At 42.6% G+C, this 24,378-nt stretch overlaps 1 protein-coding gene across 2 annotated transcripts in view; it reads left to right on the top strand.

The window, feature by feature from the left end:
• mcu (mitochondrial calcium uniporter) overlaps positions 1-24,378 on the top strand; it is a 51,215-nt gene that overhangs the window by 13,545 nt on the left and 13,292 nt on the right. Inside the window, exon 2 of one of the 2 annotated variants that reach the window (XM_068724877.1) lies at positions 10,636-10,746. In XM_068724877.1, the coding sequence (XP_068580978.1) occupies positions 10,636-10,746 (111 nt within the window). Of the gene's footprint in view, positions 1-10,632; positions 10,747-24,378 lie in introns of both variants that reach the window. The other variant, XM_068724876.1, reaches the window with a different exon arrangement.

The raw sequence follows: 24,378 nt of genomic DNA, 5'->3' as shown, positions 1-24,378 counted from the left end.
GGAGTTTGATTTTGAGGTGAGAAGATAAGTAAATATACATCTTCCTGGAGCCTTTCTAAAGTCCTGGTGCTGCTGTTGCCTGGGTAACACTTTGCACACTGCAAATGTCCTTTTTTTCCAACAGAGAATTGAAGGTTGTTCATCTCATTGTCTCCTGTTCTCTGCTTCTTATGCAAAAATGTCTTTCTTGACATCATCTCGTCTAGCAGGATACGGTACAGTTCCCTGTGCAGACCTGCACTCAGTAGAAAGCCTTCCTCACAACTCGGCTGTAAGGTTGCCATCCTGCACTCTTCACTTCCCTCCATTCAGTCGCCTCTTTGGAATAAATGTAACGCTGCGGTGCACAGGCACTGTTCATTCAAGTCTTGAATTATTGAATTGTCTCTGAGGCTTTCCTTCAAATTTATACTTCCTTTCATGCAAAATTTAATATAAATTGTTATTTTATCAAATATGAATTGAAGAGAGTTGCTGCTGCTCAATGTTTCGCTTATTTTGCAATTGTCACAAAAAACCAGAGGGGAAAAATGCATACAGTCTTGTTTCTGCAGTCTATCTGTCGCTCTATTGCCATTTTCCCCCATAACTCTCCGAACCCTGCGTTCAGCTGACATCTTCCTCCACGCCAGAATACATTTAGGATGTCTGAGGGAGTGGGAGTGTCACAGTGGGAGCAGTCTGTTCCCTCACTAAGCCTCATACAAACAGACTGGAATTCATTGATCAGATTAATGGCTACTGTGCTCCCTTAGATTCTGTTGGAGCAAAAGCTATACAAGACCACTGCTGTAGTGAAAAACAGAACAAGACGGGAGGGACGTGTGTCAAAACTTTGGTATGATTGTGTTACCTGTACTGGCCACCGTGATCAGCAGCTGTGATGTGAGCATGGCAGTTAAGCGTTGGACAGCTAGGTTTGCTTCGATGTAACTGCAGTAAGACAAAAAAGTCATCAAAGGTTATAGCGATTGGCCAAAGCCCTCAGTGGTTGCTTCACTATAGGTGCCTTGCTGATGGGAAATGTTTGATGTGAAGGAGCAGCACAGCACGTTAAATTTGCATTAATAATGTCTAACATACAGCAGCACATAAGCAGGGCCATGACACTGCAGGTCAGTTACTTCCTGATATGTGCAGTGGAAATGATATACAGCCTCACAATGCCCACAAATCAAGTGTGCAATATAATGAGCCGGTTTAAGAAGGACACACTGCAGGTGAAAGGACAAGCCCTTCAGTCAAGTGTTGTGGGTGGAAGTGGTGGGTTATCCTGTAGCCCTCGACTCCTACGATCACGGTGAATCTTTGAAATGTAAATGTGATTCTTAACCAGCTGATAAACATTCTAATAAAAAAACACAGTTGTATTAAAATTGATCTGTCTATGTGTTGTTATGACCCGGCTCTAAGGCCCCATCAATTAGGAGACAGCAGTAGCAGTCGGGGCTTAACGACCCCCTGAAAAAACATGGCGGACAGATTGGCAGAAAAGGGCCGGGGTCGTCACAAACACACTTACATGATGTGTTGCTGTTGATATAGAAGGGCAAAATCACTCCCTGCTTTAAGACTACTGACTACCTGCTGCCTCATATACAGTGTACACATCTTACATACATCCTCTTACGAACATAAAAACCTGCCCTTATGGGAAACAGCTAACCCTATCCTCAGTTCCAACCAGAGACAAATGACAGGCCTATAAACATTTTATTGGTGTGGTGGACTACAGCAGTGATTCTCACCTCTCAGGTTGTTCGCGTGATCAATTTCTGGGGCTCACCAGATTTGTTGTTTCGAAAAAAGTAAATATTTTAGACTGGGGATTGGTTTTTACATTACATTTCCCTGCACCAGTGATATTATTCGCCTCAGAATAGATTTTACAGTATGTATTTGTGAGAGTCAGTGTGCGTGCACATGAGTTTCTGATGGGGGATTTCCATTGGTTCGGTGGTAGAGAAAAAGTCACGGAATGCATCAACAATCTATGCATTATTTATTTACATTTATTTATCACAGTATTCACAATAATCACTCAAAAACAGCAGGTGGAGGCAACTAAAAAATCTCTGTCTCTATCTCTGTCTCTGTCTCTCTCTCTCTCTCTCTCTCTCTCTGTCTCTCTGTCTCTCACTCTCTTGTTGACTGACCTTTTCACATCCCTGCCGGGGGAATGGAATTGACCCTTCGCTGCTACTCAGTCAGGCTGTCGGAGCTACCTTGGAGCACACACTGTCACTAACTGCACTCCCTGAAGAAATATGATCTAATAATTGTAAGAAACGAAAACACGATTTCATAGAGAAGCAGACACGAGGGTCTACAATATGCGTTTTGAAGGATATATCCATAATGTCAAACTGCCTCAACAGTGAAAACGGGTTCAGAAGATACAGTTAGAAGCTAAAGCCTACAGATCACGGTGTAAAAACATAACTACAACATCAGCTGGCGATCGATCTAGAGACAATGGTTGAAAACCACTGGACTACGGTTACAGTACTGGCTCAACTAGAAGTTAAAGCTGAGCTGCAGTTTTGGGAAGCCAGTCTCCAGACTCATCCATCAGGAGGCCAAAAGAAGTAGTGTTACTGGAGATGTGCTGATGGTTGCACAGCCTGAGTTTGACTTAACTGCAGAGACACGGTGTGTGCAAACAAGGTGCGGTTGTCCTTTGTTCTCATGCAGCAGCTGACTCTTGTAAGCAAAAAGCTTCCTATCTATTTTGAGGCCCACAATGTGTGAATACAGGACTCATTGCTTTTCTGCTGGCAAAGTAGAATTGAGGCCACTTAGTTGTTTGGGAACCCGGCAATACTGAGTGTAAGCCGTGTTTTGCCTAATATATACAACAGTTGGCTGTGTCGGAGTGTTTGTACATACTTGTTTAAACACCGCATGTTGGTATTGACTGAAGATAAAATGTAACATTTTCTGTTCCAATATGACAATTTATCACGGGTATTTATTCATATAGCATTGGGTAAGTAGGTGGTTCTTGCTATTTATGGCTTTCACTGATGCTAAGGAGTGCTTGCTTTGTAATGACTACACACACACGCACACACACACACACACACACACACACACACACACACACACACACACACACACACACACACACACACACACAGAGAGAGACCTGCAGACATACACACACCCTCGCACGCACACACACACACACACACACACACACACACACACACACACACACACACACACACACACACACACACACAGAGAGACCTGCAGGCATACACACACCCTCTCACGCACGCACGCACACACACACACACTCAGACAGTATTTTTTCATGCACAGTCCCTCCTGTCCTCTCTCTGATGCTTGCTCACTCTGTCTCTCTCTCTCATGTGCCTGTGCTTCCTCCCCCTCACGCCTACGCTTCTACTCTTAGTACCGCTGATCATCAGCTTTATCTCCACAGCTTGCCAGGACGTGTCTTTTATATGACATAAAGCAAAAGAGTCCATTCCGTACAACCTGTTTTGTTTCCCTGCCCCGTCCATCTGTATTTACATTAAAGCGTACTGTGCTTACTTTAAATCCTTTTTGTCATTCCTTACTTCTTCATATTCAGTTCTTTCTTGTTTACTGGACCTTAGGGTCCTCCCTTTAAATCCTCTCTGTAACAGGGTCTTTAAAAGTGTGATCAAATCAGCGATGTTTATTCTGACATTTCCAGGCCATTCTGGCCCAACAATACCTGCAGTGTAATAGTGTGGCTCTCTCCGCCCTTCTGGGCTTTATATAGGTAACACCTGGGGCAATGAATCAGACAAATATTGTTTATGGTAGGTGTATGACTTCTTTCTAGCATGTGTCAGCCTGTGTGCTGCCTGCACAGCTCTCTTGTTCTGTACTAGTCTCCCCCTGCTTTCCTTTCTTTGTCTGTTCTCCTCGACTCAGAGACACCTGGGGATGAAGCTGCTTTGTTGCCGTATTCCATTATGAATGAAGGCAGTTTTCAGCCCGCCCATTCATCTCTGCTGCAGCAGGAGCCGCCGAGCTGTCAACCTCACTTTCCGCACACCCCGCCTGCCTCAATGACCCTGTTTGTGTGTGTGTGTGTGTGTGTGTGTGTGTGTGTGTGTGTGTGTGTGTGTGTGTGTGTGTGTGTGTGTGTGTGTGTATTGTGTATCCGTGAATACATGGTAGGGTGTGGGTAGGACGTGGTTGCGTCACGTCTCTCCAGTGATAAATGGCGAAGGCGGTCACTGACTGTGCCGCCCTCTCCCCCTTCTGTCTGGTTTATATTGGTTTGCAGGAACCCTGCAGCGTGGCTCCGGTAATTTCTTTGTCCAGCCTTGCAGCAAAGCTCACACAACCACTCACTTGTACATCCGCAGGCATACACACAAATGCCTGCATGTCCTTGAGGGAAGAGGTTAACTGTCGGGTTCACTGGGAGTCTGCTTGTGTTTAGGATGTCGTTAGTTTGAGTCCTTCCCATCCCCTTGGCTTACCTGGACAGGTTATCGCTATCTATCCTTGAGCTCCTGTCTTTATGTGTCTGCCTGTCATCAGGGAACATCTGGGGAATCCCTGTAAATGGATCAGTTCTCCTTAGCTGTAAAACACTTTCATTGGATAGCGGTCACTCAGCAGCCCCCCACCTCTCTTCACCCTGCGTGTGCAGGCACTGGGTAACAGGGTGTGCTTAATGTGTTGGAAATTTCATTTAACTCTCCTCTTCCCCTCTTCTATCTCACTCTCTCCATCTCTGCTCTCGGTGGCCAATGATTGCTCGCAGCCTCCCCACTTTCTCCATCGCTTACCCCCTCCTTCTCTCTCCCCCATCTCCCTGGGGTTGACTGGCTTTCTCCTTCCAGTGAGGGAGATGCAGAGAAGGCGAATGAGCAAGGCTGGAAGGGAAACTGAGAAAGAAAGATAAGGGAATAGGCAGAGATAGCCAGATCACAATGTGAATCTAAATTGTGGCTACTTTGATGCAGAGTCATTGAAAAGGTGCAGCTTTGCAGAGCCTGCTGACTACAGCACTTCAAAGAAAAAACATAAGATACATGTCATACTCATGTATGTACAGTACATGCATTATTAAATAGCTCTGTATATTTGAGGGCAAGAGGATATGGTGTAGGTAAAAATGGCCGTCATGCATCTCTTTTCTATTCTATTTACCTTCTGCTGTTCTTGTTAGCCCACTTAACATGGAACAAATATTATTCCCATGTTTTGTTAAATAATTACGATAAACAATGTTGTCATTTCAAGACCATTTAATGCCCCTGATATATTGATAATATAATAATGCAGGTAGACTCTTTTTCTTAAGAATAAACAGACACATGGAATTGTCTAAATTCTAAATAAAAAGAAGACCTCAATAAAATTAAACCACACAAACAAAACAATAAGTAAAATGGACTGTCGGGTTCTGGTAACAAAAATGTGCAAGCAGTGTCTTGCGCAATGCCCAAGTCATATAATGGTGAAGAAAACCTTGATGTTTATTCTGGTGTCACGTTGGCTGAAATGTTGAACAAACATGCATGTAAACACAACGGGCAATATTGAGGTCAGCCATTGTAGTGTGAACACAGTTCACACCACAGTGTGACACCTGCGTGACCCTTTTGTCATAATATTTCTATAACTGAGAGGTTTGTTAAAGCCCTGCCGAGGATCCAGTGTTTATTATTTCGCCTCAGAAGTTTTTTTCTACAAATTTCCCCATCTGGATTCAATTGATGAATACATTTTTGAAAAGTTGTTAATGCTAATTTGCTCTCTGGTAGACGGTGCTGAAAAACACGGACTGACGCCTCCTTTTACAAAGCACACCCACAGGCCTATTCCACTGCACTTAACTTAGCATCTGTGACATCTAAGATTAACCATTAGCCAATCTGAGCTGTTGTATCAGGAGACATCCGAGTGTTCTGGCTGCTTGCTGATGAGTCCTTTCCAGTAATCATAGCTGCTGGGGGGATCACGTCAGTTCAGGCGAGGGGAATGTACAGAGGTGACAAAATGCTGGAGTCTGGCCCTGACTCCGAGCTCATGTAAACACTCCAGTATGTGTTGCTGCGGATCAGGCGGCACTCAGGTGTCAAACCCATCAGACTGACAACATGTGACGGATAAAGAGTTGGTGTGATCGGAGTTACTTGAGAAGACCTTAGTTGTAGGTTTGATGCGTCTGTGATCCGTGGAGATCGGTCTCCGAGCAGCAGCGAGCTCATAACACACTGAGCCATAAGTCAATCAGTAAATCAATACGTGGCAGCCAGTGGTCGCTAATTTCCTCACCGTGACGAGGAGTATGAAGCCCGTTCTTAGACTGTCACACACGTGATGTGGCTGATTGATGCATGCCATTTCATCTCAAAGTAAAAACAAAATGCCACTCAGTGACTTGTTTCTGAAACAAACATTTTTCTTAGCAGTGTCTAAAACATGCTCTTCTCTTGCGCTACTGTTGGAAAATACGACTGAGAATGTCCTCATGATAATAATATTTTAAGAGTAGTGTTACTCCAAAAAATAATTCAATTGCTGTCAGACTGGTCAGACAGTTTTACTTTAATTCATAATCAAGAACACTGAAACAATGGCCCAATCCTTTTTTGGAGTAATTCTACTTTTATATGTTTCAGATTCATGGATCTGTTGACAAATCATCGAGTAACAATATATCTGTTAATTTCTTACTTTTTGTAATTGATAAAGACAGAATTTCCCATTGAAATTCACATTTTATTTCAAGACGTGTCTTTGTTGACATGCCAACCTGGTTCCAGGTCTGTGAATCTTTGCTGAGATGTTTTCATTGATTTGAATGAAGTGAAGCTGTTCACTGTGATCATCAGGGTATTGACCTGCAGGGACTGATGAGAGGCCTTCATCCTACACTTTGGCTTTGCGGTCTTCTGAACCCCCTTTCCCCTGTAGTGTGTATCCGCTAACACTGATCCATGTTAACAAAATATAGCTCTTCATGCTGTTAACGCTGTAAAAATCAAGCTAAAAATCCTAAAATCCATTATTTGTTATTGTCTATTTTATCTATTTACCAGTTTATTGCCCAACCCTTCTGTGACCAATAAAGGACTGAACATATCTCACCCTGTCCACAATGTGGGATGTTTTCCCGTTTGTTACATTTGAGTTGCCACTTTGCAAGCAGAACATATGGGCCTGTCTGCTCACCTGTTTGTTGCCTATTGTGTCGATCTACAAAGGGAAGGTGTTGTCAGCTGGTGCCTCTTGTATCAGGAGAATTAGGTGGGCTGTCTTGAGTGTGCATACATTCTGTAGGATTCTACAGTTTGTGTGTTGTGGTTGGTATCTCGAGAGAGCAGTTGTATTCCTCTGTGGCAATCTAATCAACAGAAATAGACGGGGGCTTCCCTTGCTGGTGGTGCAGAGAAGAAACAACTCCTACAGTGTATGTAAGGTGGAGCACATGGTAGTATATTTGTCACATCTTGAGTAACATTATTAAAGCTTGCGAGTCATGGCTTGTAAAGCCTACTTTTTAACCCCTAGCTTTGGCTTTGAATCTTTGTTGTGTTTTATATTGTTACACACATTTCAGTCCAGTTGCACATTAATGTAGGTGCGTCTGAAGCATTGAGAGAATGGATGAGAGTAGGATCTGCTCGCCGCTCCCTCTCAGACAAAAGGGACTTAATTGTTCAGAACCGGTAGCACAGGTTTGCTCTGTGTTTATCACAGTCTGTGGAGATGTCATTATTATGTGGTCTCGCAATACTAATATTAAATTATTGTGAAATCTCTAAAAAAATGGATCTATCACTGAATTCTATTTGTATATGGATTTTATATATACCATGTGATCCTGCAAAAGAACAGGATTTGATGTATGACATGACACACATAATTATTATATTATATTTGGTGTTTATTTTGCACACCATAATCCCACAGTTATTGCGCCAATAAGTAAAACCTGCAGTGTTTTTTGAATGGGAGCTTATTGACCCATACAGCCATATTATTTTGTAACCGTACTGCCGCAGCTTGAATTTGCTGCCAGAATAAAAATGAGTCAGTTTGGTTGTTTGGCAGAGACTAGCATCAGTAAATATCCCACATTACAGCGTCAACAATTTGAAGAATGCTAGTTCCTCCTCCACAGTAGCAGACCGGAGGAGAATCTCTTGGCAGTTCATAGACACTTTTTATAGTCCCTCGAGTCTTGAATACAGGCCACTCCTATGAGTTGATGCTGTATGTCTGACTTGGCAAAGATAAGGAGGAGGCAATAATCCTGCTGCATCATGCTATCTTAGAGCCAAGGTCCACTGCTTATCTAATGCTGAAGACACTCTCCACTCTATGTTTAAAAGCTCCAGTTAGGGTTGAAAAGGCCATGTCAAACACAATCACGAACAGTGGAAAGTGCGTCTCATTAACTGTCCTCAACAGTTCAAGAGTTACTTCTGCTTGTTTGCGGAGCTGGAGGAAAAAAAACCGTCATCAATGCTAGTTATCACAGCACCTCTGCAGGGAAGCTCATGTCCTTCACAGGCCTGTACGCTGTTAATGTGAGAGAAACTACAGACCTAATTTACCCAAGTGTTCCTTGTGTAAAGTTACATTTATAACTGCTACCACTGGCAAAAAATGAAATGGATATAATATTGTTGTCCTTTCTTTTCAATCATAATTAACCAAGGCTGAAAGTCGTTAAAAGAAAGGTAATTGTGTGTGTTATAACATGTACAACGAGGAGGTATTAAGCACACATCCATTTATATAGATTGGAGCTCTGCTTGTGGAGAGGACACACCGCAAATATGTAATTAGACAATCACTGCTAAACCAAGGCTCCTCGTGCCACCCTCCTTATTATAGGCTGTTTCAGTGATTACTATTGATTAATTAATGTATAGCTTACGTTTACCGTCAGCACGCTGGCTTAATGGTTAGCTGTGCACTTCACAGCTGGAATCCAGTGTGTTAGTCCCGCAACCTGTCCTGGGTGTACAAAGCCTCTTTAAGCCAATGCATGATGGGAAAGACTTCAGCCTCCTGCAGCCCTGAAAAAGAGAATGGACTGATGGAAGGATAGCTTATATTATAAACAATGTATGAAGCAATTTATTAAATGTATTCACTTAATTTAAAGGAATAATTTGACATTATGGGAAATAAACTTTATTCGCTTTCTTGTGGAGTTTAAGGTGAGAAGATATCGTGTTTATTGGTGAGCTTTAGAGGTGCTGCTAGGCAGTTGCTAGCTGTTTCCCCATGATCTTAGCCTTTGTGCTAAGCTAACTGGCTGCTGGCTGTCGCTTCATGTTCAGCATACAGACATAAGGGTGATATCTATCCTCACATTTAACTCTCAGCAAGAAAGCAAATGAGAGATATGAAACTAATCCTTTCTATTATACATTTAAAAACAATGTTGCGCAAAACATGATTGAGAAATCTCAACTTTTTGAGAAAAATATGATAAGAAAAACTCTTAAATTATGCATTTTGGCTCAATCACAAAAACAAAGTGGTTAAATGCACTCCTTGCAAACATGTTATTTTAATGCAGGTGAGAAGAAATCATTATTTGCATGTTTTCTGGTTGCGCCTGCTGTCTTCCACGCATTTTCACGGATCTGAGTAAATCAGGTAATTATCTGTTTCATTTTTGACAACGTTGCCTCTTAACTGCACTGGTGATGGTGGATGATTTTGAAAATGTAATCGTGTCTGACCTTTCTGGTTGCTGTTGCTCACCGTAGAAAGCCGGGAGCAGGTCTGTGGAGTGTTACGGTACCGAGCGGCTTCTATTTCTAAAAGCTTCTGGTCAGACCCCCCCAGAGGCTAAACAAGCCCAAATACATGGGTCTAATATGAGTGGTTTATGGGTTGCACTAGTTGTTGTTCAGCGGGCGCAGTCAAGGTGCTCTCCGTGTTTTATAATGGGAGAGTATCCCACTTTCCTCAGTGAGAGCTGGGAGGCTGTGGGAACATAGTGTATACACTAACTTGAAGGTAAAAGTATTTCAGTCATTCCAGTCTACCGTGACCCTGTTATTCACACATACACACAAAAAGTTTAAAATCTCTCTCTCTCTACCAAAACAACCTCACATCCCGAAACATCGAAACGACTGTATTTTGTGCTTTTCCTCTCATATGACACCAGTCACCTTGCAATCAACCTAATTGATGGATGGTGAATAAATACCTCCCTGCTTATCCTGCTTTAGATGTGGACTGAGGAGCAGCTGCAGGCTAGTCAGCTCTTTCATCTCTGATTGACGGTCACAGCGGCGGAGGCCGCCTCCCCCAGCGTACACGAGAAGCTTCACATGATAGCTCGACTGTTTCGCACACACAGCTCCGACCACACGGTGTGTTGGAATTGCTGCGAAAAAAGGAATGGCCTGTGTCGGGAATAGAAAATAACAGTACCACTTTCACGCCTCATTATTTTAAGCCTCTCTTTAGCTCATTGTGACGTACTGTAGGTCCTGATGGTGGCTGTTGTGAAAATAGCACGAGGTTTGCTATTTTCTAGTTTATTGTGTCTGTCCCAAACACGTTGTTTCCACTTAGCGCTAACCACGATGCTCCCCGACTTCTTATTTTTAACTGGTTGTGTCTTTTCTTCAGCAGGAGGTACTGTCTGCTCCTTTCACCCGTCAGACTGTCAGGAGAGCACATGGCCTCCGGCCTGCAGCCCACTCCACACTCTTCACCCAGCCTCCCACTGCCCTGTCTCCACAGGTTAGTGTGTCTGCATGCATGTATGAGTGTATTGTAAAGGAATTGAAAATAACATGTGATTTTATTTTTTGGACATTATTAATTATTGTACCATACAGCCTCTAGAGCAAATCCATATTGATTAGAGCTAGTTGGGTGTATGTTTCTGGCTCAGGGAGGTGGACAGCACATCAATCCGAGGCTTTTTAATATATTGACAGCAGCGAGTCTCAGCATCGTCAGCACTAACGGACTCCTTCATCACTATATTGCAGTTTTTAAAGTAATTTGTAAAGTCAGAATATTGCTGTGTCATCATTTCCGATTGTTTTAGATACCTGATCAATATCGGCCTATTGGGTATTGGCAGTTAGTGTAACCTGCGTCGTTACGGCTTAAGAAGCTGCCAGCTACGCAAAACGTTTCAGTAGCAATGGACAGGTTTATTCCTCTGTGACCTTTTTAAAGTGCTGAAAGACCGAAACTCTGTGCTAAACCCCACATTCAGCACAAAATATTTTCTGTCGCTAGCCTCAGTTTAGACGGGTTTTTGGATTGATATCAGTGACTAAAACACCCGTCATCTAAATCTGATTAATCCTCCACCACGTGTATCTGTTGTGACTAGAACTAATCTGTTGTTGTTTCTATTATTTTCCATTTACCAGTGATTAGCATGCAAGGCCTATTTAGGAGAGAATCCTTTGAAGGTTGGTGAGGTCGCAGGATGGCAGCCTTTTAATAAAGCCATTACCAGAAGAAATCTATTCAAATGTATTCAGAAATCCCACTGTTCAAAGCAGCCTCTCCACTGGGGTGTCGTTACCCTGATTCAGTGTTGACATGAAGCAGCGTGTGCCGCCATATAAAGCTGGCTTCCCATCAAACCTTAATACGGCCTGCAAATCAACACTCTGACAAATACGTATTTGGATTATAAACACCAGCAAGTTTTGCAAATGAAATGTGGCATGTAGCACTTGAGAACAAGCTGTTTCGGTGACATGTGGCTTCGGTGCGAAAGCAAACTACCAGGTCATTTAACCACAGCGCTGCTGTGTGTGTGTGTGTGTGTGTGTGTGACGCAGAAACTTAATATTTGTGTTTGCACGCAAAAACATGCTACTAATGATTAGTGCAACATGAGGGGGTTTTTCTGTTATCTTTTTTCCTAAATCTGCTCAGTCAAATTAGAGTCACAGAAGTTGGGCAGATGTTTAACTCCTGCTCCTGCCTGGTACGCGTGACACTTTCAAATTGAAATTTGTTGTGTGACAAAATAATGGATGAGTTTGTGTTATTGTGTGCTGGTCTCTTTCTGAGCCCAGTAGCGTGACAGCAATGCTAAATTTATTTCTTCCTCAGTTATAAATTTGATTGACTATTGCCATCTGTTTTTGGATCACATGATGGTGCATTCTACAAAGCGTTTGTTTGCCTCTCTGCAGTGTTGTGTTGCAGAAACAGATTTGCAACAAATTGTTGAAAGTGTTTTAATGTGCTGTTTTCAATATAGCTCGCGTCAATGTAGTTTGAAGGCTTGTATGGTAGATACAAATATTCATATTTACTTATTTGTAGATTCAATTTTCACTTTTTTCTGAGCACTTGAAGGATCTGTCATCCGTGTTGCCTTAAAAGTTGAGTTTCAAGCATCTTTTTAAATGTACCTTTTGGGTCAGTTTTTAACAACTTTTCGAGAATGATCGTTGAAACTCGAGTTTTAAGCCAACATGAAATGCTCAGAAAAAAATGGAAATTCTAACATCTATGATTTCATGGTTGTGAAGGCCCGCCTGCTGAAGATGTTCATGTGATATGATTGAGTGTCTCAGAACAGCCACTAAGTGAAGCTTGTTTTTTATGCGAGCGTGCACATGAACGTCAGAGTTTCTGTTTATGGTGACTTGTGAATTAACTTGGTTCCTACATGGTATTACTTGAGGATTAGTACAACACTGTTCTCAGCACAAGGTGTCATATCAGCGACCTTCCAATAGAACATGACGACCAGTCATAAGATCTGGCAGAAGGACGTCTCAGTGCTTCTCCAGCTCTGCTTGGTCAGAGCGCAGCTCTTTGTACTTGGTATTCCTGTGAGTCCAGCTAGAATCCAATAAAGCAGACGCATTATGTTAAAAAGATCAGCTCAAGGTTAAGCATGTATATTTTTTCGCCATTTAATGCTCTCGGCCCACCAACAAGCTCGCACGGGATGAAAATTTTATGATGGGAACAGGATCTTTGTTTCTTGAGTGCTTGCAATCCTTCGGCTATGGATCGCAGTGCATTAGCTCATCTCCTTTTTCTTTCTGTGCTCGCATTTATGTGTATGTGTGTGTGGTTACGTTCCTGGGAGGCGAGTGTATGTTCAGTGTGCTTTGTTTGTGTTGGTGTATATGTTTTTATGTGTCATTGGGCTGTATGAAATAGAGAAGGCAGGCACGGGTTTGCACAGGATGGGGATGATTGTACAGTGAAAAATGAGCAGTTGAGTTTTCCTCGGACTGTGTTTACTTTTTACTGCAGCAGGCCGCTCGGCGAGGCGTTGGGGGAAGGTTGGGGAATGAGAACAGAGGAAATGTATACATTACTTAAGCTGCCGGGAAGTCAAAACATCAGCTGTGGGTTATCCTAGCAAGGCCTTGTTCACAGCAGGGTGAAACAACAGAGCTAGCTGAGAGAAAGCTAGTCAATAGTCCCGAGTGTCCTGAGTGCCCCTCTCCCTGCCTCCTGGCCTCCAGAGGGGAGAGCTGTTTGTTCAGAGGAGCCGGGAGGGAGGAGACACGGGAGGCTCAGCAGGGAGTGTTTGCCTTGCCAGGGCTTGTTGCCTCTGCTAGGTAGGGCGGAGGATGATACTGTCAGAACTGCGGTAGAAGGAGGGTACATCAGCACGTGGAATGAAAATCAGGATGCATAGACTCATGTGTCTTGCAAACATTGTCTTTAGCCATGCATGCTGCGCCATCTGCCATTTGTGTACTACACACCCTTTTTCTTCCATTTCATTGACATCCCTCTTTCTTTCTCCTGCATTGCTGCAGTACAGACGCTCGTCTCTTACTTGGCTAAGCAACCCCCTCCCCTCCTCCCTATTGCTCCTTGGCATCCATCAGTTTATCTACAGCTTCCCATGAGGCCGGATAGGTCACAGCTATACACACAAACACACACACAGCCGTTCTCAGCAGCACTATTCATGCGTGGACCTCTCGACCCATCTGCGACTCCGCTCCTACAGATGGGAGCCGAGGCAATTTGGAGAACTTGACAAATGTCACACAGACACATGAATGGAGAAATCTGAAACTAGGAGGAAACGAGTTGTTGGTTCCTCTCTGGAAACTTGCCAGTTTATGCGATTTATGTTTCTCAATGTGTAATAGGACGCAAGACAACATCGCAGGGTGCATTGGTGGATGGAATTGAAGGTAAGATAGACGGAAAAGGAGTAGCATGATGTTGTGTTCACACGACCAGCAACTTTGATTTGTTGGGCGTCACATCCGCCGCACAGCGACAAGTTTTGGGAGTCCGTCTGTTGCTTCATGTGACGGGCTTCCATTGAAAATAGCCTGTCGCTGTGTTGCTCGTAGTGTGACTATTAACACATCATAAGCGTAGGGCGTGGGAAGGAGGCGGTGCGACTGCAGTCTGCAGAGCTCTTGAGCAAGTCACACTTGACAGGCACTTTGAACCTGTTCCCTGCCTCATGTCTTCACCAAGCCTGTCTCTGTCAGTAGGAGCTCTCCTTTTTTCCTGAGAAAGCATCAGCCCTGTCTTGTAATGTTCCTCCTGAAGGCAGCAAAGACATTGATCAGTCAAAAAATAACAGTGTTCTGTCAGTAAGTGTTTGTTGCTCTTTCCTGTCTCTTTGTAGGGAGATTTTATATTTTACAGTTATCTAAACCAACTTAGGAAATCGCACATTTTCCAATCTCTGTCAGGTGGGTGTAGTTCAAAGGCAGAGTGAGCCGTTCTACACAGAGCTCATTATGCAGACTTGCATCGGTGTGATAAGCAGTTTGGAAATGGCCACTTACTAAAAACAAGGGCTGCTGTTTTCTCCAGGGGGCAGGTGTGTGATGAAGAGAGCCATGTTGCTCTATGAAAATTACGCATCGAGCTGCCCGAGCAGAAGTAGCTGACACTCCTTTCTGTTTCCTTAAAGTCCCCTTCAACTCTTTTTAAAGTGCATCTCTCTTTCTCTCTGTGTGTGTGTGTGTGTGTGTGTGTGTGTGTGTGTGTGTGTGTGTGTGTGTGTGTGTGTGTGTGTGTGTGCCATCGCCTCCTCCTTTTATGGCATCAAGTCAGCAGGAGTTTGTGCCATACCGTCCATTTACTCTGATTGACTATAAACTGTGTGGAGTTGCTCGTCCAGACTTGCTCGTCACCCAGCCAGTCCAATTTGTACGTTGTCACAAAGTATTTCCCATCAACGCTCAATTTAATACCGACCTGAATTATTTTTGGTTGTATTATGCCAGCAAGGCGATTGGGAGGAAAACAAGGTAGAAAGGTAATAAAGGCTTTGCTCCAGTTGTCCATGCAGTGGTTGATATATCCACTCTAAACAATCATTCTTCTTTTATAGGGTCATACAACGCCATGCCATTTCCCAGTTTTCATTCATTTAGACTAAATGAACCAGAGGTTTCATTTCACTCTCCTGTGAGTGGATTGGAGTGAGAAACATGAGTGGAAGATACTGTGTGCAATTTAAGTCAAAAACTTATTCCTTCTGAATCATAACTCTGTCACAATAATATTAACACATAGACATGATACACATTTTTTAGATGCTGTGTGACTCACACTTTCAAAGAATATCATTATATCCTTCCGGCACAAATAAATGTCCATTAATCCGCTTTGAAATCGTAGGGGAAAAAAAAGAGTCTTTTTATAATTCCAGAACTTCTCTGAGAATCATCACGTTTTTATTTTTAGTAGCCCAGTGATAGCTGTCTTTGTATCAATGGGTAAATTGCAATGTCTTATTTACTTTCTTATATTCCTGGAATATCAAAACTCTCCTCATCTTCCTCATTCATCCATTCATTCACAGTACAGGGGGCACCGATGTTTCAATTTTGTCCTTCACACTCTGAAAACCCCTGATATAAACTGACTGTTCTAGTTTCCCCAGGCTTAGCTGCACATTTTGAGACTGTAGACCTAAATGGCTGTTATTATAATCATGCCTTATCACACACAAACACACTCTCATAAAGTCACTACATCTGAGTTGGAAAACACTTTCTTTTCCTTCCTAATCCCAGGAATGTTTTCTTCAGAGACTAGCCATAGTTACTTTTATCTATTCAATTTACAATTAGAATTGAAAGAAGAGAACTTTACCAATCCCTCAAAAGAGATTTACCGACAGCCTTCTCTATTTGACCTGCTCCTCACCAGCAGTGTTGTGTCCAATGGATGTATAGCAGAGAGCCCATATGTAAAGATGTGTACAACTTATCCCAAAGGCTCAAGCTGAGGCGTACAATGGAAGCTGTTAAACTAACAAAAGATTGATTGGACTTGCTGCTTCCTCCTCTGATTGTTCTGTACAGTCGTGACTCTCCCAGAGGGGCAAGAAGGAGCTTTTATTTTCTTTATCTTTCATGGGTGGCAGGGGAAGATAAAAGGCAATGTCTTTATCTGCATCTCTAAGTTTACAAAATTGCACCACAGCCTTTAACAGATGGATTTTCTAAAGTTCACCCACTACAAATATGTATAACCCTTCATATCACCTGAACATCTAGAACGCACTCGCAGAGTTGTTTGGCCTAAATTAACTCAGCAGTTAATTAGCATGTTGCTAAGAACATTAATATATACTTATCTGTTTTGAGTGGCAATGCAAAGTGAGATGAGTCATCGCAGCTGACTTTTATCAGATTTGGATGAAGTGCCATTTGATAAGAGATAAAACCAAAAGCTCAACCAAGTCTTAATGTATCCAAGCTGCTCTTTGTCAGTGTGGTGATGCTGTGTGAAATAAGTGCAATGAGAAATACTTGTCATTTAGTTTGTTGCTTTCAAATCAAATTGATTATACCATCACGACACACAGATACCGGTAGGCTTTGTGAGGATTAAAACTACCTGCAAGGCCGAGATACCACCACTGCGTCTAATAACATTATTGATCTATTTGTGTGTGTCTGTGTGTGTGTGTGCCTTTCACAGATATTGCACAAATAAAATGCCGCAAAAGGGCCAGTGGAGTTGTTATATAAAAGATGGGGGTGTGAAGAAGATTTCATGTCCAAGTGTTTTGTGGATCCCAAATGAAATAATCACCACTCGTGACATTTCAGAACACAGACACATGAAGACGTTTACGAAAGGACAATCCGAATTCGAACTTTTAATTTCGATCACTACAATCTTTTATGAAAAACTTTGGTTTAAAGAGTCTAGTTTATAACAATTGTCTGATCTGGACTTGATCACGAAATCAATATAAAGAATTACCTTTCACACATTTTCTTCTGTTATCTGTTTGAGCAAACCCATTAGTGTCACACCTTAAAGTTTCATTGATTGTGCTCGGCGAGTCATCATTACTGTGTAAAAGTTTATGTTAGTCTTAAAAGAACAGGAATTCCTGAAAAACTGGGCTGACTTTGTCTTCCTTGGATATCTGTGATGTCTCAGCAGAGATGGAGAAAATCCATTCAGTTAAGCACCAGGTTGTATCCACGACGCTATATAGTACAATAAAGTAAATTGTAAGTAGTCTCATAAGTATAATCCCATCGTCAGAATATGGTATTTATGGGGGTCTTATTTTCCCCACATTAATGCTTTAATCACACTATGACTAGACTATTTATGTGTGTGTGGAAGTAAAGGCACTGCTGAATAGCTGCAAGATGATGAGTCTACAGAAAAGCCTTGGCTTTTGAATTTGAGAAGCTGACGAGACAAGATGACATTTGCAGCTGATGTTTTAGACAGCAAAAGATATTTGCTATAGGGTGACATCATATCACCTGCAATTCAAGATGAAACAACCAACAAAATAACCCCCCAAATTGAATCCATATCACCAAATGGTGAAAAAGAATATGTTTTTTCAGCGTCAATGGGTTTAAAGGTGTATTGGGCTGACATCAAAGGACTTTCTACGTTCCAGTTAACACCAGCGATCAAGGCGGAGCAATGCTGCTTCTGGCAGCTTGCCAGGGGTGACGCCGTAAGGCACTGCTCTAAGAAACGCAGTGATCATACTGAAGCCGTTCAACATCTAATTTGTCGTAATGGTAGCCATTGGAGGGTAACTTAGCATGCATATTAACATCTGGTACAGAAAAGGAAGATGTTTCGCTTCAAGATACCTGAATCACTTGAATTATCTCAGAGCCATGGGAAGCGAGTTAGTTCGTTGTGGGAGGCGCCGTGATGGGGATGCTTTGGTGCCCTTGCCTGAGCTCATTCACCAACAATCGAGCTAGACTGACTCCTGCAGTGCGGGGAAGAGAGAGAGACGGGCAGGAACAATGGCAGTGGTGGGGGTCAGGCCCTTGAGAAAGATGGATAAATTAAATCACATTTGAGGTTTGAGGAGGAAAGGCGGAGCAGCGGAGATCATTCTGGTTATGAGGATTAAGATATTGTGAATGTGAGCGCAAGGACAGAGAGATATGGTGTTTTTGTCTGAGCATTAGGGAGGCTGACTAGCACACTTCAATTTAAGGTCATGATGTAATTTAGGGGAGATGAAAGGGCAGCGATGAGAGGAAGAGCTAGAGGCGAGATGAGAGCGGATGGGGACGATCTCTAACATCGTCGTCAGCCATGCGGTCTGATCCGGCATTAATATCGGCTGACTTAATTAGACACTGCTCAGTTTTTTGGTTCTTTTCTCCCGCCCCTTGTGTGGTCTGTGAGTCAGGGTGCTGTGTCCGCTGCGGCTCCCAGAACTCGTGGAGGAAGCGCTGTCACATCACAGGCAGGCAGCAGGGGGTGAGATGCTGACCCAGGACCCTTTGAGATTTGAAAGACAGGCTGTCTGCCTATTGGACTGCTGTGACTTCCATTCCCCGGCCCTCCAGGTGGGCAGAATGAGAGACGGTTTACAGATGCTGCCCCACTTTCTGCAAACTGTTCAAAGTCAGTGTGAGAGCGGGTTGGACCCAACAGAAACAAATGCTACACTTGCTGTCTTTCTAATAATACTGTGAAGATCATACTCTGAACAGTCTTCCACCAATAATCAGCATTATTTACAGTCATGTCAAAACCAACAGGACTTGATGGGGGCTGAGGACTAAAGCCTCAGTCTTTTCAAAAAGTGCTACAGCAAAGTCCATCAGTGTGTCCAATGAAAATAGGTGGTGCTAGAAGCTGGTTGCTAGGGCTAGCTGGTGAACCCCTGTAGCTGGCAAGTTAGCTGCCAACCAGCTAGCCTAAACACGCTGACACTAGTCAGTCACAATAGCTCTTTGAGCTAGCTTGGCCGCTAATGGGACAAAAAGTAGACGCAGATTATTATTCATGAGAAATACTTGAACCTCCGACTTCTGTCTTACTACTTTGTGGAAATTATGCCATAGTGGCACGGATGTAAAATAGCCAAAATGTTTAATTTTCTGATTGTGACACTCCTCTATCAAGTAAAAGTTTCATTACTTGAAGTCAAGATGAGTTACTGTCCTCTGTAAGCCAGGTACTATGAATACATTTTACTACTTCTGTGTGACACAGATCTGTAAATATTGATTTACTGCTGCACACTTGGCTCTAAATGTGTAACACTCCTACGCTTTCCACTCCATTTTCAAACTAGCAGCCACTGGTTCAATTGTATTTATTATAGTCTCTCTTTTTGTTATTATTCAGAAGAGGCTCAGATGTAAAATACAGACTGACCACCACAGAAACAGTGCTCAGTTCAGGTCAAAGGAGCAGCTGCAGACTGCATGAAGGAGGCAATGGTGGTCTACAGTGTCTTAGCAGAGGGTTGAGCAGAGAAATATTTTTGTCTGTCGTGTTTACTTTGTAGCACTAAACTTGAAAATCAACATTTTAGTTTGAAAGGATTGAAATCATTGTATCTCTTGTTCCAGCAAATGTCCACATGCTGTGTGTTATTTTGCTCTCTATGAGTCAGTAGATGTGCTGCAGCCTCCCCTTCAGCAGTTCCTGGTCCAGTCTGTGTCTGAGTGGCATTCACTAGCTTAGTTTTAGATCTGGCATGTCCGCATGCCATATGTCCATGTGGACCACAGCAGAGTAAAACTCGCTGACACAGCCAAGGGGGCAGCGAGTTTTAATTCTGTGGGTTCAGTGTTCAAGACGCTCTTGTCCTCTCCGTGGACCATTCACTGATGAGACCACGCTGGTTAATGCTGCAGATAGTCGGGACACTGACGCAGACATGGGGAGAGCACCGTCAAAGTTCCTCACAAGGAGCATTCCCAGGCCCCGCTCCGTAAATAACAGCTACAGGAGGAAATCACAGTGGTCTGTGAGACAATGTACGCTGCCCTTAATGTCACCTCACATGCTCTCACAAACAACCAAGGTCAGCTCTGCATCATGGGAATATTGGTAAAACAAGCACTCTAGCTGCTTTGTGACCATTTATGGTAGCAGCTGTCAAATTATCACAACTACCCCAGATCCTCGTGGTTCTCAGTGTGCAGGGAGGGAATGAATGAGTCTTTATATGAACAGAGATTTTTACAAATAAAACAACTGTGCCATTGCTTAAATTGTTAACACCAGCACAAGATCGCCTGATTTATGAATTTCCCAAATACATTTGGCCCTTCACTTCCATTCATCCTGTAGGTGTGAGTCGTTTCAGTGCCTGCCGGCTAAAGCAGAGTCACCACTGATTCGCCCTGTTAGTCAAACAATACAACAAAATTGACTTAACCTCATCGCTCACTACAAAACTTAGAATAATAAGAAGGACCAAAAAGAAGAAAAAGTGAAGTACCCCCTGTCGAGATTAATAGCGACCTGGCTGCCTTGAAATTTTAATTTGACATTTTCACTGTTGAGCCGCATGTTTTATCTCAGCTGACATTTAATTAGTCAGTCCCTCAAGACTTAAGATTAACTGAAAGGTGAACACTGTTGATTGCCATTCTTAGAACTCTTAAACACTTTATATAATAGAGTATGGAAAGGATGTAGTACAGAAAACTGTATTGTTATTTTTATTATGGATTAATCTGTTGATTACAGTTCAGAGATAACTATTTGGTCTTTAACAAAGGTTTTTATATTTTTATACTTTGAAGTGTCCTTTCCAGGTTATTTCGTTTTACCCGTCTATCCCTACAGTCAGCAGATTGAGCCGCAGCAGTGGCTGTGATACCAGCTCATGAAGGTTATTAAGGTACTTAAAATCCTCTAGGGCCCAATTGCTGTAATGTGCATCAAAAATATTATCTATTTTTGAGTCATATCTCAGTCAGATTCAATGTGTTATGTTACTCCGAGGATAAAGTTATATCTTTCACAGTGCACATTCATACATCTGCTTAGAATTTAAAGAAAAAAGACACTTTTCATAACTTCATAACTTGCCTGTGAATTCCCATGTTTTAAGTTTTCTTCCGTATCAAAGTAATCTCAAAGTAATGGAGACATCTTTAAAGTGCTGGTTTTCTTTGACCAACATCCCAAAACCCATAATATATGATTTAAGACAATTAGGCAATTATCAAACTTCTTGTCAATAGATTTTCTCTCGATTGACTAATCAATCAATCAATCAATCAATCAATCAATCAATCAATCAATCAAACAACTCAAAATTATAGAGTGCAGAATACTGAAAAATGCTTATTAATAACCTGGAATATACAGTTTTACGTAGCTGACTTGTGACCCCAACAGCAAGACTTTAAAAACTTGTTAATAATTTTATTGATTTACAAAGATCAGATGAAGGTAGAAAGTTTTATGTGTGTGGCTCTTTTGCCGAAGCATAACTTGGGGGTCGGATTATGAAAGCATGGCAAGAGATGAAGCAGCAGAGGGAAAAGTGGAGCATCTTTCACCCTTCAGCGTCCCAGATGAGAGATAAATCGGTGATGACCTAGTACTAATGCGTCTGCTCTGAACTCTTGAGCTTTGCATCCTGAAGGCGAATGTTTTTGCCACAGGAATCCTTTGAAAAGTTGCTTTGTGCCTCTTTAATGGACCGGTTATACCTCACACCTAGATATCATAGCGGTTTGACAGACTATCTTAAGGCCAAACATTTCTACAAAGCTCTGTAGAATATCGCCGTTTCTCTGTGGCCTAAAGCAGCTTCAGCAGGAACAAGCGGTGCAGTGGTCACAGAGGACCACTGTGCTGCATTAGAGAGCACAAATGGGCAGTATTATATATTCCTCAATCCAAAACAAGCGTTATAGCATCCACTAGGATTTAAAGCAACCAAAAAACAATGGGGAATGGTGCGAAATGGAGCTCAGCTCTCAGAGGTGTGATTGCAAAGAGGATAGCTGTAATGGTGGGAAGTATAGGTTGATAGCGAGGACACTAGTGGTGGTGGGAGGAGAACGAAAGAAAGTGAGGATGATAAGAGGTGAACAGTGCTTGTTCAGCACTCAGCAGCAGTGATTGGTGTGTGATGCGATGGAGCTGCAGGAACCGTTTCACACTCTTGAGGCTTAATCAGGGTTGTTAGGATCACCAGCCAGTGTAGAGTGAGTGAGATATACATCGTGCAAAAGGCTGGATTTGCATGTTTATGAGTGTCAGTAGGGTCTCGGTTACGTTCGAAGGGAAGATCTGATAAAGGGAGTTCGAAAAAAAGGAGAGCAAGGAGAAGGTCCTTCATCTTGAGGGGCTGAGTGTTGCGTGACCTGCAGTGAAATTTACACCGACACAAGCAGCTAGTGCCATCTGGTGAATGAGCAATCAAAGAGGGTCTGCAGACTGACCGCACACACGGCACACATACTATATGTACAGTATACGCATTATGCATGCAAACACCGTTTTTAAATTGTGCACCATCTTTCATCTCAAAAGCGACCCGAGGAAGTCAGAAAATGCCAGAACGAGTCCCTCGGCCAGATTGAGTCCTTCGAGTAGCAGAGCTGTGAAGCACAATGGCCGAGAGCGCTGGCTGTCTTCTAAGCTCAGGCGTGAAAGCCTGCACTGCTGTTTAATAATGCATCAGGTTCCAGTGTTGTTGGTCTCGGGGAGGGGTTTAGTGGTGGTGTGACTATGAGGGTCCAACTGGCTGAAGAAGCCCACTTGTCAAATGATGGAATTTCTTCACAGCTGAGATGTTATCCCACGGATTTAGCAAGCCATGAGCTGGTATTAATTAATCAAAGCATGTCTGGGGGTCCGAATGGCAATTTATTGAAAAGGAATGAAAGATTAAGGATTTTGGAATTATTTATGTCTTGCTGGATCTGGTGTGGGGATTTAGGATCTTTGATATGGTGAAATTAGGGGAAGGTTGTTTTCACTATCAACTCTGCATTGCAGTGGGGAGGTCATATTATTGCAGGCTGGTTGTGGGGCGCGCTGCGCTTTGTCACCGTATTTTTCCCTCTCAATGAGTGAGCGGAGATTACTTAATACCGTGCCGTTCGAGGATGTGACTGCAGATTTCATATCTGTTAATGGCTTTTACCAGACGAGGAACACAGCCGACAGAAAAGGCAGAATTTTCTTTTTTTATTTGTTGCATAAGCTTGACGGCGCTGAGGCGGAAAAAATGACTGAGAGATTACTGTCACACTACTCAAATCCACTTTCTTCTGTAGCAATTGCTGAGTGCCTGCCTCATGTAGGTGTATTTGTGCTTTTGTCTGTATTTCGGAGGGTACGGAGAGTGTGGGTGTGCGTGCAGGGTATTGTGAGCGCCTTTGAACAGGTGCAGCTGTGCTTTTCAACTTGTTAACCCCACAGTGGGGAAGTGTGGACTTGCAAGGAGCTGAGTGGGCAGGACCTCGCCTCCGGAGCAGGGCAGATGGAGGAGGTGGCATGCGGCACAGCAGCGAGATAGAAAACTGGACACATCAGCCTGCACTGCCACAATATGACCTTTACTTATAATATAGACCTTAGAAGACATGAGCCAGCGGCTTTTTCAACCTGTTTAATACCTTCTTTTTTTTTAGGAATTCAGGCCAGTAGTCTATTAATCAGTTCTTAAGTCGACAGAAATCACAATTTTCTAACTAAACAATAAAGCAATTGAACCCAAATAATTATCTAAAGATTAATTGGTCATGAAAAACAAGAAAAAAAGAAAGAAAATCCTTAGTGTCTTGGCATCAATGAGGAGTGTCCCGGCTAAGATTTTGTGTGTTCAATTCAGATTTGTCAAGTCAAGACCCTGTTCAGTTGTCAAGATAGACGGATGTTTGAAAAAATTCAGAATGTGTCATTTTTAAGCCGCTTTCTTTGTCTGTAAGGTAAATACTAATCCAACAAATGGTACTTTGATATAATTTAAGTGATATTTAATTGTTTCTGGAAAATAAAGTAATACTGCACATCTCTGGAAATAATTGTTTTAATGGTCACAGTCAGCAGTCTCTTGTGCTATAAAAGAGTAATAAAGATCGAAACACAAAGGAAACATCCCACTTGCTTAATGAATGATAGCGTTGTCCACACGCATTCCTCCCAACAGCTGAGACAATAGACATG

Source organism: Cebidichthys violaceus, unplaced genomic scaffold (assembly GCF_023349555.1).
Source record: "Cebidichthys violaceus isolate CVI_PGR_0920_01 unplaced genomic scaffold, fCebVio1.0.p SCAF_10, whole genome shotgun sequence".
Taxonomy (NCBI): Eukaryota; Metazoa; Chordata; class Actinopteri; order Perciformes; family Stichaeidae; genus Cebidichthys; species Cebidichthys violaceus.
Note: the sequence above shows the minus strand (reverse complement) of the source record. Positions and strands in the feature narration are given on the sequence as shown.